At 43.5% G+C, this 12,734-nt stretch overlaps 1 protein-coding gene across 1 annotated transcript; it reads left to right on the top strand.

Moving 5' to 3' along the window:
* The first annotated feature begins 3,488 nt into the window (after nucleotides 1–3,488).
* On the top strand, nucleotides 3,489–6,128 carry LOC129546880 (major allergen I polypeptide chain 2-like). Its single transcript, XM_055412280.1, has 3 exons — nucleotides 3,489–3,566; nucleotides 4,083–4,267; nucleotides 5,888–6,128. Exons 1-3 carry the CDS (start codon nucleotides 3,500–3,502, stop codon nucleotides 5,987–5,989), a joined length of 354 nt encoding a protein of 117 aa, XP_055268255.1. The 5' UTR covers nucleotides 3,489–3,499; the 3' UTR covers nucleotides 5,990–6,128.
* The last annotated feature ends 6,606 nt before the right edge of the window (nucleotides 6,129–12,734 follow it).

The following is a 12,734-nucleotide window of genomic DNA, read 5'->3' as shown; positions in this document are numbered from 1 at the left end:
TCCTCTTTCACTTTCATCAAGAGGCTTTTGAGTTCCTCTTCACTTTCTGCCATAAGGGTAGTGTCATCTGCATATCTGAGGTTATTGATATTTCTCCCAGCAATCTTGATTCCAGCTTGTGCTTCTTCCAGCCCAGCGTTCCTCATGATGTACTCTGCATATAAGTTAAATAAGCAAGGTGACAATATACAACCTTGACGTACACCTTTTCCTATTTGGAACCAGTCTGTTGTTCCATGACCGGTTCTAACTGTTGCTTCCTGACCTGCATACAGGTTTCTCAAGAGGCAGGTCAGGTGGTCTGGGATTCCCATCTCTTTCAGAATGTTCCACAGTTTATTGAACTGAACTGAAATAACAGGGAGGGAACATAGCTCCACCCATCAAAAGAAAACTGGATTAAAGATTTATTGAGCACAGCCCCGCCTATCAGAACAAGTCCCAGTTTCCCCCTCAGTCAGTCTCTCCCATCAGGAAGCTTCCATAAGCCTCTTATCCTTCTCCATCAGAGGGCAGACAGACTGAAAACCACAAACACAGAAAACTAACCAATCTGATCACATGGGCCACAGCCTTGTCTAACTCAATGAAACTGTGAGCCATGTCATACAGGGCCACTCAAGACGGACGGGTCATAGTGGAGAGTTCTGACAAAATGTGGTCCACTGGAGAAGGGAATGGCAAACCACTTCAGTATTCTTGCCTTGAGAACCCCATGAACTGTATGAAAAGGCACAAAGATAGGACATTGAACGAACTCCCCAGGTCGGTAGGTGCCCAAAATGCTACTGGAGATCAGTGGAGAAATAACTCCAGAATGAATGAAGAGACAGAGACAGCCAAAATGGAAGCAAGGTCCACTGCTGTAAAGAGCAATATTGCATAAGAACCTGGAATGTTAGGTCCATGAATCAAGACAAACTGGAAGTGGTCAAACAAGAAATGGCAAGAGTGAACATCAACATTCTAGGAATCAGTGAACTAAAATGGACTGGAATGGGTGAATTTAACTCAGATGACCATTATATCTACTACTGTGGGAAAGAATCCTTTAGAAGAAATGGAGTAGCCATCACAGTCAACAAAAGAGTCCGAAATGCAGTACTTGGATGCAATCTCAAAAACGACAGAATGATCTCTGTTTCCAAGGCAAACAATTCATTATCACAGTAATCCAAGTCTATGCTGCAGCCAGTAATGCTGAAGAAGCTGAAGCTGAACAGTTCTGTGAAGACCTACAAGACCTTCTAGAACTAACACCCAAAAAAGATGTCCTTTTCATTATAGGGGACTGGAATGCAAAAGTAGGAGTCAAGAAACACCTGGAGTAAGAGGCAACTTTGGCCTTGGAGTACAGAATGAAGCAGGGCAAAGGCTCATAGAGTTTTAACAAGAGAATGCACTGGTCATAGCAAACACCCTCTTCCAAAAACACAAGAGAAGACTCCACACATTGTCATTGATTATATTCTTTATAACCAAAAATGGAGAAGCTCTATACAGTCAGCAAAAACAAGACCAGGAGCTGACTGTGGCTCAGATCATGAACTTCTTATTGCCAATTTCAGACTGAAATTGAAAAAAGTAGGGAAAACCACTAAACCAAGCAAGTATGACCTAAATAAAATCCCCTATTATTATACAGTGGAAGTGAGAAATAGATTTAAGGGACTAGATCTGATAGATAGAGTGCCTGATGAACTATGGATGGAGGTTCGTGACATTGTACACGAGACAGGGATCAAGACCATCCCTAAGAAAAAGAAAAGCAAAAAAGCAAAATGGCTGTCTGAGGAGGGCTTACAAATAGCTGTGAAAAGAAGAGAAGTGAAAAGCAAAGGGGAAAAGGAAAAATATACCCATTTGAATGCACAGTTCCAAAGAATAGCAAGGAGAGATAAGAAAGCCTTCCTCAGCGATCAACGCAAAGAAATAGAGGAAAACAACAGAATGGGAAAGACTAGAGATCTCTTCAAGAAAATCAGAGATACCAAGGGAACATTTCATGCAAAGATGGGCTTAATAAAGGACAGAAATGATATGGACCTAACAGAAGCAGATGATATTAAGAAGAGGTGGCGAGAATACATGGAAGAACTATACAAAAAAGATCTTCACAACCCAGATAATCATAATGGTGTGATCACTCACCTAGAGCCAGACATCCTGGAATGTGAAGTCAAGTGGTACTTAGGAAGCATCACTACGAAAAAAGTTAGTGGAGGTGACAGAATTCCAGTTGAGCTATTTCAAATCCTAAAAGATGATATTGTGAAAGTGCTGCTCCAGGAGTTGGCAATGGACAGAGAGGCTTGGCGTGCTGCAGTCCATGGGGTCACAAAGAGTCAGACACCTGAGCGACTGAACTGAACTGATTCGTTTATCAGCATGGACTGATACATATTACTTTATACTTTGGGTTATTATCTCATTCTCTTTTATTTATTTTGTCTCCAAACTGTTTCCACTTTGGCCATTGGAAGTTTCTCGGACTTTGCTTCTAGAGTTTTTAAGGACTATCTCAAATTATTTGTCCCAACAAACTGCTTTGGTAGCGTGGAAGGTTGAATTTATCTCTTGAGAGAGTTTGCACACATGCATTGCCCCCTGTGGTGGACCCAGTTCTCTGGGTAGAACTCAGAGCCTCTGCCCCAGGAGATAAACTCTACAACCCCACAGCTACTCCCTGATGCCTCTGGATAGACTCCAGTCCAAATATCTCTTGAGACCAGGTTCACAGATGGAGGAGGATGGGACAGTCAGGAGAAGGGGAAAGACTGGAGCCACTAGGGGTCTAGAACATAGGAACTTTCTTGAATATTTGAGAAAAGCTGGTGGCATGATTCAAACTTACAGAATTATCAGCCCCTGAAAAAACCCACATGGACTTAAGGCCTGAGAGTTCCCAGATCGGAATGATTCAGAGCCCAAGGTTACTGTCAGGGCCCTGTCTAGAGATATTTGGGGGCTTACCATATCTGGGGGCTTCAGTAAGATGTTAAGATACTCGGGGGCTTCAATAAGGCCCAGTGCAGCATTATCTCCAGGATTTAAATTTGGGAAAAAAGGAAGGATTCTGGATGACCTTTTTTCTACCTGACAGTGGTGTAGAGCTGTCCTTGGCCCTCCTGTAATTCCATCTGCTCAGTTTGAGAGAGTGCTGCCCTGGGAACCAGGATGGGCTGGGGATGGATGCTCAGGAAAACAGATGATGGTTGGGCTGGGACAACAAAGCACTTGGCTCCAAATGGAGTCAGAAATGTCAGCTCCACTTGGTTTTTGGCAAAGATATCCCCACATGTCTTCCAGAAGCTCTGCTCTCAGAGTAGGATGGTCTTCCACAGTAAATACCCCAAGGACCTAGGGAGCCACCTGTGCCAGCTGCATGACCACAGGCCTGTGGTCCTCCTGGGAGGGATGTGGGCTGGGCTTAGGAAGCTTGTGGTTTATAAAGCAACAGAAACCCTGCCCTGAGCAAAGCACTCCAACTGCCGCCACAATGAATGGACCACTGCTTGTGCTGGCCTTGCTGGTGACCAGAGAGCTGACCTTTGAGACGCGTCAGGGTAGGAAGGAGGGTCTGGATGGCCCTCCTGATTCTTGCCTGGTGCTGTCTCACTGCATCTTCCCCAGTCCTGTCCAAGCCACCTCAACAGACAGATTCCGAGGGCAGCTGGCAGATCAGTGCCCAGGAGTCTGGCACAAACTCCCTGAGGCTTTCAGTCTTTGAATGGAGGGGGTGGTGTGGAGCTGGATAGGTCATTATCTGCGCACACCCTGGGGGATAGTTTGTTTAGTGTAATGGTGCTCATTGGAAGGGAAGAAGTAGGCTGGTATACCTGGGAGCGGTGGTCAAGGGCAGAGGGATCTCCAGGCCTAGCCCCTCTTGCTGCTCCCTCTGCTGGGAGTGTCTTATAGTGAAGGTTTTCTGTCTGAGATGTAAGTCAGTCCTGGGAGAGGGCGGGTCCCTGTGGGAAGTGAGTCTGAAGCTTTGGATGTGTGAGTTCCTATCAGGTGGTGGGAAACAGGAACCTTCTACCTTGGCTATTCTTTTGACAAGGTGTTTTCTGTTGTGCCTTCAGCCGAAGCCTGCCCTGCTTTTTATGGAGTCCTTACCACTGTAACCCTTGCATTACCACCACCAATGTTGAATGAAACCCTCGATTTGGTTGAAGCTACTAATGCAGAAAAAGTAGCGCTAGAAAAAATCCAGGATTGCTTCGCTGAGAAAGGACTTGTGAACAGGTTGAATCATCTGAAAATCACGGTAATCTACTCTCTCCCAGCCCTCATGTATGCATAGTGCAGTATGCCACATGATAATAGATTATGCAGTCTTGGGATGTGTGACGGACAAGAGCTATTATTAAAGAGCTATTAACTACATAAACCTTTGGTCCACCCTACAGCACCTGTAATGGGCTTCCCCAGTGGCTCATGCAATGCAGGAGACATGGGCTCCATCCCTAGGTCATTTATATGCCCTGGAGTAGGGAACGGCAACCCATTCCAGTATTCTTGCCCAGAAAATCCCATGGACAGAGTAGCCTGGTGGATTGCAAAGAGTCAGGCATGACTGAAGCGACTGAGCTCTCACGCCCCCACAGCACCTATAATATGCAAGCGCAGTCTGCCTGCACATTCAGCCTCTTGTTACTGAATATGTCTGTATCATGCCAATCAGGTCACAGAGAGAGGACTAATATCAGTGCAATAGGCCAAGTGTGCTGACTCATGCGTTTTTTTTTTCCTTCAGTTTTGGAGCCAGCATTGGAGGAGTAGGATTTTAATCTTTGGCAGGAAAGGAAGCATTCAGCTCACACACGTGTAGTTTTGTCAGCTCTATTTTGTTGTAGGTGATTTACTCCCTAAGTGATACTCAACTCTTTGCAATCCCATGGACTGTCGTCTCCCAGGTTCCTCTGTCTATGGGATTTTCCAGGAAAGAATCCTGAAATAGGTTGCTATTTCTTTTTCCAGCGGATCTTCCCAACCCAGGGCTCAAACCCATGTCTCCTGTCTGGCAGGCAGATTCTTTACCGCCGAGCCACCTAGAAAGTCCCAGCGCTATTTTAGGAAAATTGAAAAGGAGCCCCTGCCTTTAGAGTCTCTTTCCAGCATGGGACTCCCTGGTTTTGTGAAGTTTCTGGCCTGTGATCTTGTCACTTCCTTTTGTTCCCACTCTGCTGGCCATTGCTCGGGCTGAGAGCCCCATTTCCACTGACATGGTCTCCATGTCTACAAGCCTAATTTTCCACTGTGGTGTTTTGGTGCCTGAGGCTCCTGAGGCGGCTTCTAGGTACCTGTGACTGCTCACCTGAGCTAGCAATGTATCTACTGACGGCCTATCTTTTCTTTCTTGTTCTTGTCAGACAGTATTGGAGATTGTAAATAGTCTGTCTCTGGATATTTTTCTGTAATGAAGTGTTTAAAATGAGAAATTTGCCATGAGCAGAGTTTCATTCACTAATAGAAGCTCACAGGACACATGGGGTTGTTTACGACACCTGCATGCACATTCAGTCCATGCAGAACTCCTGACAGAAGAGGCTCAAGGTGCAGGAGATGTGACCCAAACCCAGACTCCAGCACCTTGCTCCTCCCTCAGGACAAGTCCCACCTGTGCCCTGCTGACCCTTGCCATCTCCTCCCCTTCCTGATTCGGCTGGTGGCTCTGTCTCCCTCCTGACACCTGTGCCTGGGCTGTTAGGGAGCCATCCTCCTCCTGGTGCCTGCTGGCGGCCCCCTCTCCAGTGGTGGGTCTGTGGGCAGAGGTTCTTGCTTGGGATGGGACTGAATTCCTGAGGGTGAGGTGTGAGGTGATCCTGGGGAGACAGGATAGCCCAGGATGGGCTTATATCCTGTTCCTCCTCCTCCTCCCTTCCAGCTTTCCATCATCTTCAGTAAAGATTGCAACGGCTATAAGTTGTCCTCGGTGGTGAACACTGGCTTAGGATTAGGTCTCAGTGTGACGTCTTTGGTGATATAATCTTTGCCAAGGATGCCAGCCTGCACTTGCACTTCCTACCCTGTTTTCCTTCTCATCTGAAGCTGGAACCCAGACACCTGTCCCACCTGATGTGGTCTATATCAGTCTGACTCTAATAAAAATAAATAAATACAGCATTGCTCAGTGTGCCCAGTGTGTGTGTTTGTGCTGTGGGGAGAATGTGAGCCAGGAGGTCTTGGGAGATGGTGAGAAGTGACACATGTGATCATTGAGAGCATGGGGACCAGGGTCAGACAGAACAAAGTAAACCTAGGCCCTGTCCCTGACAAGCTGCGGGACCATAGGCAAGTTTGTTGCAACTTTATCAAGTCATTCTGTCATCTGTTGAATGGTTATTGTGTATCAACATTAAGCAAAATAACACCTAAACAACCCCTCTACTTCAGCAGCCTGGAAGGATTAAATTGTTGTCCATGACCACAGATAGCATGTCTCCCACTCTGACCTTTAGCACAGTGGCAGAGCCTCTAATCCTTTAACTGTCCCTCTGGTTATTGACGGGTGTCTCAGGCAAAGACTGAGCAGCTTCATCACAGGTCCCTTCTCCCTCCCAGTGGCATTCGCTATATTCTACATCTTAGGTGGATGACTTCTGAGAAGCCAGCATTTCTTCAGGAACACTTAGTACCACTGCTGTTTCTGGTCCTGCCACGGGGATCAGGACTCCCATGAAGTGTTGAACCAGGAAGGAGGAAGTAGATGAAAGAAGCTACCCCAGTGGGAATGTTGTTACCGTGGAAACATCTTGTGCTGTAAAGTGTGAACTGCAGAATGTGCCACATGGGAATGCGTCCTGAACCCTCCAGCCTACTTCTAAGAGCATTAATTGGTAGTTGCATTATCATAGGAAATTTGTAAGGCTCCAAGAAAGGGCCTAGGTTTTACCTGTTTCCTAGGGTCTAGTGCAATGTCAGGCTACAGTCAGCATGACCCACATAAATAGTCACATAACTGGTAAAATCTCTCTACCTTCTGGCCAGGTAGGCATAATAAAATCACATTCTGAGAGCTGAACTTGGTACTTGGGGCTAATTGGCTCTTGAGTCCTGGCTTTTCCTTGACATGCTGACTGGACTTAGGTATTTAAATTCACCCATTCACTCTTTCTACACCTTGGCTTTACATCTATCAAGTGCTGGATGCTCTGCTAGACCTTGTATTAAAGTGTTCAAGTCATACTAAAAAGGTCTAAACTTTTTTGAAAAGTACAAAATAAAATTTTAATAAAGAGCTAAATCATATCCTTGTATGAGATGAATTGACATTGTAGAAATGTCAACTATTCCAAAATTCATCTATATTTATCTTTGTTTACTCCCCCAAACTAAATTCTTGAAGTCAACCAAAAGTGCAATTGTTAGTTGCTCACTCATGTCCATAGCCTGCCAGGCTCCCGTGTCCATGGAATTTGCCAAGCAAGAACACTGGAGTGGGTAGTGATTCTCTTCTCCAGAGGATCTTCCTGACCCAGGGATCGAACCCAGGTATCTTGCATTGCAGGCAGATTCTTTACTGAAGCCACCAGGGTAGCCTCCAAGAAAATTTCAAGAAACAGGAAGTAAAAGGAGGCTTGTTCTCACCAGTTATTTCAACAAAATTATAATCTGGTTTTAGTAGAGGAATAGATTACCTGGTCATTGTGACAGAAAATATATGGATAGAGTCAAAGATAATTTAAGATATAATAACAGTTTTTTGAATCATGAAGAAAGAATGATTTTTTAAAAAAATGGCATTGAGAAAATGGCCAAACATTAAAAAAATTAAATGGACCTGCCAAGTCTTTTCCTGTGAATTTATGGATTAATGATTTAATTGCCATAGTTCCAATGGTTAGTTATTCATTAGTCACAACTGGTTTCTCTGTGTTTTTCAGTATAACATTCATGATAATATGGTGGCACCTTCTCAGCTTCTTTATTGTTATTTGTGTCCTACACCAAGGATTAATATGCTTGTATCTCTTTTCTTTTTTATATATCCTCACTTTCTTAGTGGTATCAGGCGGATTTATTCCAACTTTATCTACAATTTTTGAATTTAAATCCTCAGCCCCAGTACTGAAACACTGCAAAGCACATTACAGACCCTCATAAATATTTGCTAAAATAATTTTTTTAAGTTCTAAAATTTTCATGAGGATCAAATGTACATGGAATTTAAATAAATGAAAGGAATAGGAAAGGGAAATTTCACCAGATTAAAGATATCATGTCCATTTAAAACTAGCCATCAGCTTAATATAATCCCAATGAAAATAACCACATGATTTTTAAAATAAAACTTGTTTGGTTGTGCTGGGCCTGTTTTGCTGCACACAGGCTTTCTCTAGTTGCAGCAAGCGGGGGCAACTCTTGGTGGCGGTGACTGGGCTTCTTACTGCAGTGGCTTCTCCTGCTGCAGAGCACATGCTCTAGGGCACTAGGGTAAGTAGTTGGGGCATGCAGGCTCAGTAGTTGTGCCTTATGGGCTTAGTCGCTCCTCAGCATGTGACATCGTCCTCAACCAAGGAATGAAACCTGTGTCCCCTGCATTGGCAGGTGGGTTCTTATCCTCTGTATCTCCAGGGAAGTCCAACCACAATGATTTTTCTCTTGAGGGAAAAGACGTACTTTATTCTTACAAAATTGACCTTATCATATGACCCAGAATTCCCTCTCCTACATTTACACTCGAAAGAAATGTAAATTGATTCTCAAATGAAACCTACCCACTGATGTTTATAGCAGCTTTATTCAGGTTTCAGTGTATCAAACCTGGAAATCGTTTAGGTGTCATTCAGCTAGTCAATAGATAAACAAAGCAAAGCATGTCACATTCCTCTAAATGAATATTACTTGGCAATAATAAGGAACAAATTATTGGCACATGTGACAACATAGAGGAATCACAAAAGTATTATGATGAGTAAAAGAAGCCAAACTGAAAAGACTACAATTACATAGTTGATTTATATGCCATTTATATTTATTTTATATTTGGAAAGATAAGAATAGCTGTGAAAACAGTTTAGATAATAAACCAGACACAGAACAGAGTCACCAAACTCCCAGTTTTCTGAAAGATATAGAATAAGAACAACCCATTCCTAAGTTGTTTTTATAGGAACCATGAAAACTGTTGGGGCTTCCCAGGTGGCACTAGTCGTAAAGAACCCACTTGCCACTTCAGGAAACATAAGAGACTCAGGTTCAATCCCTGGGTTTGGAAGATCCCCTGGAGGAAGGCATGGCAACCCACTCTAGTATTCTTGCCCAGAGAATCCTATGCACAGAGGACCCTGGCAGGCTATAGTCCTTGGGGTAACCCAGAGTTGGACACAACTGAAGTGACTTTGCACACACAAAAACTGTTGCCACAGATACGTAACCAGAAGATGGGTGATGCTTGAAATTTCACCTTGATGCTAACCAATTCACGAGTTGTGCAAGAGCTGCTCGTGCACCCTGCAGCAATCCCCGTTCCCCACACACTGTTCCTTAAAATCTTTGTCACCTAGGAAGACTATATAATGGAGTAAAGACAAACTCTTCTGCCTGTGATGTTAGGAAAGCTGGACAGTTGCCTATAAATCAGTGACGTTAGAACCCACCCTCATACCATACACAAAAATAAACTCAAAATGGCTTAAAGACTTAAATATAAGACAAGACACCATAAAATTCCTAGAAGGGAACATAGGAAAAACATTCTCTGACATAAATTATATCATTATTTTCTTAGGTCAGTCTCATAAAGCAATAGAAATAAAAGCAAAAATAAACAATTGAACCTAATGAAACTTAAAGCCTTTTGCACAGCAAAGGAAACCATAAACAAAATGGAAAGACAACCCTCAGGCTGAGAGAAAATACTTGTAAACAATGCGACTGACAAGGGCTTAATTTCCAAATCTATAAACAGCTCATACACTTCAGTAACAAAAATACAAACAACCCAATCAAACAATGGGCAGAAGACTTAAATAGACATCTCTCCAAGGAAGATGGCCAATAGGCACATAAAAAGATACTCAGCATTGCTAATTACTAGAGAAATGCAAGTCAAAACCACAATGAGATGCAACTTCACACAAGTCAGAATGGCCATCATTAAAAAGTCTACAAATAACAAATGTTGGAGAAGATGTGGCGAAAAGGGAACCCTCCTACACTGCTTGTGGGAATGTAAATTGGTACAGTCACTCTGGGACTTCCACATTATGGAAGTTCCCCAAAAAACCAAAAATAGAATTACCATATGATCCAGCAATTCTACTCCTGGTCATATATTTGGAAAAAACTGAAATTCAAAAAGACACACGCACCCCTGTGTTCATAGCAGCACTAGTCACAATAGCCAAGACATGGAAGCAACCTGTATCCATTGACAGATGAATGGATAAAGAAGTGGATTATATATACAGTGGAATACCACTCAGCCATTAAAAATGAAATAGTGCCATTTGCAGCAACACGGATGGAATCAGAGATTTTCATACTGAATGAAGTAAGTCAGAAAGAGAAAAACAAATACTGTATGATATCACTTATATGTAGAATCTAAAATATGACACAGATGAATTTTTTATAAAACAGAAACAGACTCACAAACATAGAGATTTGTGGTTGCCAAGGGGGAGGGAGTGAGGGAGGGGTGGGGGAGGAACCAACTGGGAGTTGGGATTAGCAGATGCAAACTACAATATATACAATGGATAAACAATAAGGCTCTATTGTATAGCACAGGACACTATATTCAACATCCTGTAATAAACCATAATGAAAAAATATATATATAATACAGTATATATATATATATCACTTTGTTGTACACCAGAAACTAAGACCACACTGTAAATCAACTATACGTCAATAAAATAAATTAAAAACAAATAAAACCTTTTTCTCCACACAAGCAACTTGGAGATGGTCTTTGGACATTAGTGCAATTTTCCCAGGTTGCTGCTTCCTGAGTAAAGCAACTTTTCCTTTTCCACCAATACTTGTCTCTCTAATATTGACCTTTCCAACAGTGAGCAGCTGAATCTGGCTGAGGTACTGGCCCCCTCCTGTTACACTGACTACACATACAGGCATGTTTACTGTGGGAAGTGCAGCAGGGCTCCATACTTGACCATCTGCTAAGTCATCCAACATGCCTCCCCCATTTTCCCCATTATGGCCCTGTCTGCATTTTTTTTTTTCTCTTCTCACTGCTCAAATATACTGTAGCCCACAAAGTTGACTTCAGTCCACATATATTTGCAGAGAAATAATATTTGTAGCTTCCCGGTAATAGGTGGAAGCACTGTGTGGAATTGACAATGCTTCGTGTGTCTTATTTTGTAGCTTTGTGAAGCATCCAAATAAAATGTCTGTAAATATTTTTGTGATTGGTTGCAGACTACACACCATGGAAGGCTTCGTGTGTCCCTTTGAGAGAAGCGAGGTTCTATCCCTTCATGGAGCACAACTTCTGAGAGCTTCTTGTGGGGTATCTAGGCTTTTGCCAGGAAAATGAAAGTTTATCAGAAGTGTCTGAGTCTTGGCAACCCCATGGACTGGATTCTCCAGGCCAGAATACTGGAGTGGGTAGCCTATCTCTTCTCCAGTGGATCTTCCTGACTCAGGAATTGAACTGGGGTTTCCTGCATTGCAGACAGTTTATTTTTTTAATTTATTTATTTTAATTGGAGGCTAATTACTTTACAATATTGTGGTTTTTACCATACATTGACGTGAATCAGTCACAGGTGTACATGTATCCCCCACACCGTCCACCCCCCACCTCCCAGTCCACCCCAACCACCCCCTTCCCCATCCCAAACCCCCTCTCCCATCTCCCTCCCCATCCCATCCCTTTGGGGTGTCCCAGTGAACCGGCTCTGAGTGCCCTGTTTCTTGCATGGAACTTGAACTGGTCATCTATTTCATATATGGTAATATACATGTTTCAATGCTATTCTCTCAAATCATCCCACCCTCACCTTCTCCCACAGAGTCCAAAAGTCTGTTCTTTACATCTGTGTCTCTTTTGCTGTCTTGCATATAGGTTCCTCCTTACTGTCTTTCTAAATTCCATATATATGCATTAATATACTGTACTGGTATTTTTCTTTCCGACTTACTTCACTCTATATAATAGGCTCGTTTCATCCACCTCTTTAGAACTGACTCAAATGTGTTCTTTTTTTATAGTTGAGTAATATTCCATTACATATATGTACCACAACGTTCTTCTCTGCATGTACTCTTTACCAGCTGAGCTACCAGTGAAGCCCCTTTTGCCAACATCCCTGGCCAGGTAAAAACTACATTACCAAGATGCCTCTAGGGCTGCCCATCTTCAGCTCTGGGCTAATGAAGGCCGAGGAGAAGGACACTCTGGTACTTTGCCAAACCTGTCAAGGCAGGACTTCCGGCATTCTCCAGCCCAGTCATTTTGGTGTTTCCTGGGTCTGTCAGCTTGATCTGGTTCTGCAATTTTTGGTCCCCGAGGAGGTAAAGTGAGCATGAAGGGGTGAGAGATGTCCATACCTCACAGAAGTGGGTCTGTGGCTTGGAGAGGGCACTGTCTATGGTAACTCCTCCCGGGGTACTGGCTGGGGTAAGGGTTTGTTGGAGCCCGCAGCCGCATGGCTTGGTCTCTTGCCTCTCCCGGCTCCACTCCACCACAGGCTCCAGAGTGGCCCGTGCTGAGGGACCCAGTGCAGGTTGATACTATGTGCTGTAGACCTTCTCCT

This window comes from Moschus berezovskii, chromosome 22, assembly GCF_049115385.1.
Source record: "Moschus berezovskii isolate FMDL1 chromosome 22, NW_MosBer_1.0, whole genome shotgun sequence".
NCBI lineage: Eukaryota > Metazoa > Chordata > Mammalia > Artiodactyla > Moschidae > Moschus > Moschus berezovskii.
This window is presented reverse-complemented; position numbering and strand designations above follow the sequence as displayed.

Coding starts and splice junctions, on each gene's coding strand:
- LOC129546880 (XM_055412280.1), top strand. CDS start 3,500: ATGAATGGACCACTGCTTGTGCTGGCCTTGCTGGTGACCAGAGAGCTG. Junction 3,567..4,082: donor GACCTTTGAGACGCGTCAGG/GTAGGAAGGAGG, acceptor TTGTGCCTTCAG/CCGAAGCCTGCCCTGCTTTT. Junction 4,268..5,887: donor TGAATCATCTGAAAATCACG/GTAATCTACTCT, acceptor CCTCCCTTCCAG/CTTTCCATCATCTTCAGTAA.